The following is a 4,677-nucleotide window of genomic DNA, read 5'->3' on the forward strand; positions in this document are numbered from 1 at the left end:
CCGCAATGGCTCGCGTTGCTCCCGGGACAGAGACCAACTTCTTTGCCCTATCCACAAGGCCTTGGAAGGCGGAAGGCGCAGCCGTTCGACTGTCTGGCTCTGTATTCCCCGAAACGTTCACTCTGCTCCAGCCTCACTGGCCTCCCCTCTGGCCCTGTGGGCCTCCTGTCCCCTCTCCCGCCAGCTCCACTCCCCCAGCTCGGATGGGGCCCATCCAGAGTGCAGACTCCACCGAAAGCTACCGCCTCCAGGACTCCTCCCCGCTGCCTCCCACCCGGAGAGGGGAACGTCTTCACACCTCTGGTAACACCTCTGCGCTTTTCGGTGTAGCCCTCAATACAATTGCGTTCCACTTTCATTTCTGGGATAAGCCGCTGACCCAATCAACCCCACCGGCGTCTACACCTCGGAGACTGATTGAGTCCTGGGGCCTCTTCTGACCACTGCCAGGATCCCAGGCCCCGCCTCGCGGCTGCGCGTATTCCCATAAAAGCCCGGGGGACGGCGCTCCTGGGCCGCTTGGAACCTGGAGCCTCCAGTGGACTCCTGCCGCCACCTGGACCGGGGACAGTAACGCCTAGGGAGCCCCAAGACCTCTTGCGAGAGCATTTCAACTCTGTGGACGAACCTCAACCACTTCAGGGACTTCGCTGGAAAGAAACGTTCTAGAAAGACCAAGTGGGTAAGTCACGAGAAAGAACAAAGCCTGATGGGATGGCTGAGGGGGTGGGGCGAGGGCCTGAGGACCTTCTCTGACACCATCCTCTCCGCCTTCTCCCACCCAACTCCTGGCATCACCCCTCTCCTCCTTCTCGCCCCTTCCCTGCTTCTCTTGCAGTTCAACAGGCTTGAAAGTGTCCGCCTTGCACCCCACCCTATGAGACAGCTCTCTCCAACTTGTTCTCTCAGCTTCGGGCTCAGCCCCTCCCCTAAAAGCCAAGCCCAGGACCCTCCAGCCTGCCCTCTCGCAGAATCATCCCTCGACCCGCTGCAGCTGCGAGGTGTGGGTAGAGGCCCAGATTAATGTGGTCTCTGTTCTGCCCTGGGGACCAGCGTCCTGAACATTTTGCTCCTAGGTGCGCCCTAGGGGACCCAGATGAAGGCAGTCTGGCTTCTTCGGACAAGGAAATCGGGTTTTGAATTTGATACCTGTTGCTAAGTTGGACCCCCAAAGAGTAAACAACAAAACCAGCATGTTTTTCTCCATATCCTTTGAAAAGCCAGTATAGGGCTTTATTCTTTATCAAATTAATTGTAAAAATCAAAGTTCCATTTTTGTAATTTGATTTTTTTTTTTTAAAAAAAACATGGTGAAGTGCAACATTTTTACCTGGTTTTGTGTAGCTTATTCTGTGGTTTGCTTGTGGTTGCCCTCGGGCAAGATTGTTGATGGGGTCTTATTTACCTGCCGTGGACTAGCAAGCACTGTCTGTATCTGACACATGATTAGCTCTGGTCTGCCACATGTTGGAGATATCCCTCTCTATTCTGTGGTTTGTCTTTTGATTTTGAACATGATAATTTTGTGGGTTTTTTTTTTTTAACCAGACATTCAGTTTTTAAATAGCCAGTTTTATCTGCCTATATTTTCTGGTCTTGGTATCATGCACAAAGGGCCTTCTCCACTATATTAAGTTTTTGAGAAACTGACTAGGCATTTGTGCATGTTAACTCTTGCAGTGTTGTCTGATCTTTTGGCTTCCCTGGGCCACATTGGAAGAAGAAGAATTGTCTTGGGCCACACATAAAATACACTGACACTAAAGATAGCTGATGAACTACCAAAAAAAAAAAAATTGTAAAACAATTCTGTACTGTTTTAAGAAAGTTTATGAATTTGTGTTGGGCCACATTCAAAGCCGTCCTGGGCCACAGGTTGGACAAGCTTGCTCTAGAGTATGCTCTGAACTTGCAAGGGTACGTGTATCGCAGGCCAGAAGTACATACAATGTAGTGTGTTTTTCCAGAACTGAACTGATTTTCCATCTAGAGGCCACCTTTGGGCAGCTGGGGAAGAGGGATTTCCTCCTCAGTGTGGGTGACCTTGGGCGCTTGAGACTTTCTCAGCGCACCCCCTTTTCCAGGAGTTGCTCCTGCAGTCTGGGGCCAGGGTGTTTTGCCTCAAATTTCTGGGTGGCCCGTTTGGTGAGTGGTCCACATCTGTCCTATGGGCATCTCAGCCTGCAGGCGTCTATGAAACACTGAAGTCCTTTCTTGTCACTGGCTGTCATTATATGTCCTTCAGGTCCCCCAAGAAGATCCTCCCTGGGGCTACTGGCCTCTCCTCCACCCCACGTCCTCTGCCCATTTGGGAAGAAATGAATGCTTCTTCAACCACACAGGCCCTCTGCCCTGACCCTGCCCAAACTTCCATCTCAGAGCATCAGGCCACACCTGAGCACCTCCCATGGTCGAGGACCCCAGCCAGAAGAAAGAGCGCTGGTGCTCTCTTCCCTTAAACTCTCCAGTCTTTAGTCTCTGTGACTTGCATAGAGGGAAACATGAGGAACCGAATTTAGAACTTGTTTTGATGTCCCTAGAAAATGCCTCACGTGGCTGCTGTGCACCCCTCCACCGCAGGGGTCACTCATTCCTACCCAGGACACCTTGCTCCTCATTATCCCTGGAGATGCCTTAACTTTGGCTCTTCTATCACCTCACCCCCAGCTGTCCCCCTCTTCCCATCCCCTCCTGAGCGACTTGGTCTCCCTGCCCTCTGACCGGCTGTCTGCTCACCCCACAGATACTAGGAGCCCCCTGAGGTACTTGTGGCCTCAGCTTGCGGAGGAGTGCACTTGCTGGACACTTCGGGGCTTTGAAGAGTATGGCTCATCTAAGATGGGCACAGGTGCATCAGAGAAACAAGCAGAGCAGAAGGTCCGCTGTGCCTTCCAGGCCTCCGAGGAAGCCCACAGGACTCTGGCAACCGCAACCCCCTGGGTGGCCGTGGGCTCTGCCTATGGTTCCTGTACCTGCTTGGGAGCCCAGCGTGTAACTGACCTGGCCCTCTGGCCTGTTGTTGGGACTTCCTGTGTCGTCTACTCCTGCATGGGATTTTCCCCACAAGCTTACCCAGCCTTCTGGGCTTACCCGTGGGTGCTCTATGGTGGGTATCTCTGGATGGGTTATCTCCCTCCAGCTGCCTTGGTGCCTTCAGTGTGGCTATATTGGAGGGGTGCCTCCAGTTTTGACCCCCTCATAGGAAGTCCATACCTGGCTGCCTTGGCCCCCAACCTATTTCCTTTCCCCATGAGATTCCCACCCACCTACTCCTTGGCTTCTCCTACTCTGGGTGAGGCCACCTCCAGCCACTGTCCCCAGGTGGGATGCCGGACTCCAGCCAGCTCAGCCCCCACGGCTGTCCTAGGGGGGCCATCCAGAGGAGCTCCCTACTTGAAGACAAGCAAAGCCCCTCCCTCAGAATGGGCTTCCAGGTTCAGTATTTGGGTGCCTTTGTCCTGCTGCAGCTCAGAGCTCCGCCCTCTGCCCCCTTCCCCCATTGAAGATTCTCAGCTGGGCCCCGGCTGCTGCCGCTCCTGCTCCCGGTCACCCTGCAGGGCCCGCCACCGCCTCTTTGAGTGCTAATCAACCCTCCAGACCCACCCGACAATCAGAGACATGTCTGGCGGAGCCCAGTCAGCTGTGGACTTTTAGTTTTTGGAAGAGTCTCAGACGTAAGTTATTTGCTACTCCTCAGTACAGAGTACATCTCCTGGACTCATGCAAGGGCCCTCTATTTGCTATTTCTCTTTCTTGTTTTTCTGTTTGCCCTTCAGCCCTGATACTGGCACCTTTTCTCCTCCCCAGACTGTCCTGGGCCAGCCCTCTAGTAGATTTGCTGTAAGTCCTCAATATGCATGCATGCAACCTTGTAAAATGAGCTTATTTAAGCTCAATCCACCCTGTAGAAGCGCTCAGTTAGAATAGGCCTCCAGGTTCGGTATTTGGGCACCTGTGCCACCCTCCAGCCCAGGAGTCTCTCTGCCCCTCCTCAGCAAAGACCCTCAGCAGGATCCCCGCATCCCTTGCCACCCTGTGGGGCCTACCACTGTCTCTTCCAGCATTGATGTGTCCTCCAGGGAAGCACACACTCAGGCACTTTGGAACCCATGGAATCCAGTGAGCATTTGCTGTGGGCTCTGCCTAGAAGCTTCCAAAACCTATTTGTTCCAGTGGACACAGAATGGGAAACACTAACTCGTTCAGAGCGCTGGCGCCCTTGGGTCCTTGCGGGTGTGCTCTTCTCACTCCTCACCCCATCAGCACCTTCTGGGGTAATGCACACACCGGTAAAATGTATGGTGTATGCTTTTAAAAAATTTTAAATAAACGATGCTGTGCTATAAATCATGTTTTCTCCAATTTTTCATTAATTAGTTTAAGACCTAGCCATATTATATGTATAGTGTATTTTGTTTATGTATTCAAATTTATTAGCATGTTTTCCATGCTATTTCTTGCTATTGTTATGTGCTGTACTCCATTTTTCTTTAAAATTTTATTGTATATGTTTGAGGTTTATAACATGATATGGGATACATACAGATAGTAAAATGGTTACCATAGTGAAGCCGACTAATATCTGTCATCTCACAGTTACTTTTTGTGGTGACAAGAGAAGCTGAAATTTACTTATTTGACAAAAACCCCTAGCACAATGCCATTTCATTAGCTTTA

The 4,677-nt window shown here is 51.6% G+C and overlaps 1 protein-coding gene across 1 annotated transcript; it reads left to right on the top strand.

Moving 5' to 3' along the window:
- The first annotated feature begins 537 nt into the window (after positions 1-537).
- Positions 538-4,347, top strand: C2H3orf56 (chromosome 2 C3orf56 homolog). Its single transcript, XM_021922732.2, has 2 exons — positions 538-682; positions 2,744-4,347. Exon 2 carries the CDS (start codon positions 2,839-2,841, stop codon positions 3,583-3,585), a length of 747 nt encoding a protein of 248 aa, XP_021778424.2. The 5' UTR covers positions 538-682; positions 2,744-2,838; the 3' UTR covers positions 3,586-4,347.
- Positions 4,348-4,677: the final 330 nt, after the last annotated feature.

The sequence above is a fragment of the Papio anubis genome, chromosome 2 (assembly GCF_008728515.1).
Source record: "Papio anubis isolate 15944 chromosome 2, Panubis1.0, whole genome shotgun sequence".
In the NCBI taxonomy this organism is placed as follows: domain Eukaryota; kingdom Metazoa; phylum Chordata; class Mammalia; order Primates; family Cercopithecidae; genus Papio; species Papio anubis.

Excerpts from the sequence above, each read along its gene's own strand:
- C2H3orf56 (XM_021922732.2), top strand. The coding sequence starts at position 2,839 with ATGGGCACAGGTGCATCAGAGAAACAAGCAGAGCAGAAGGTCCGCTGT.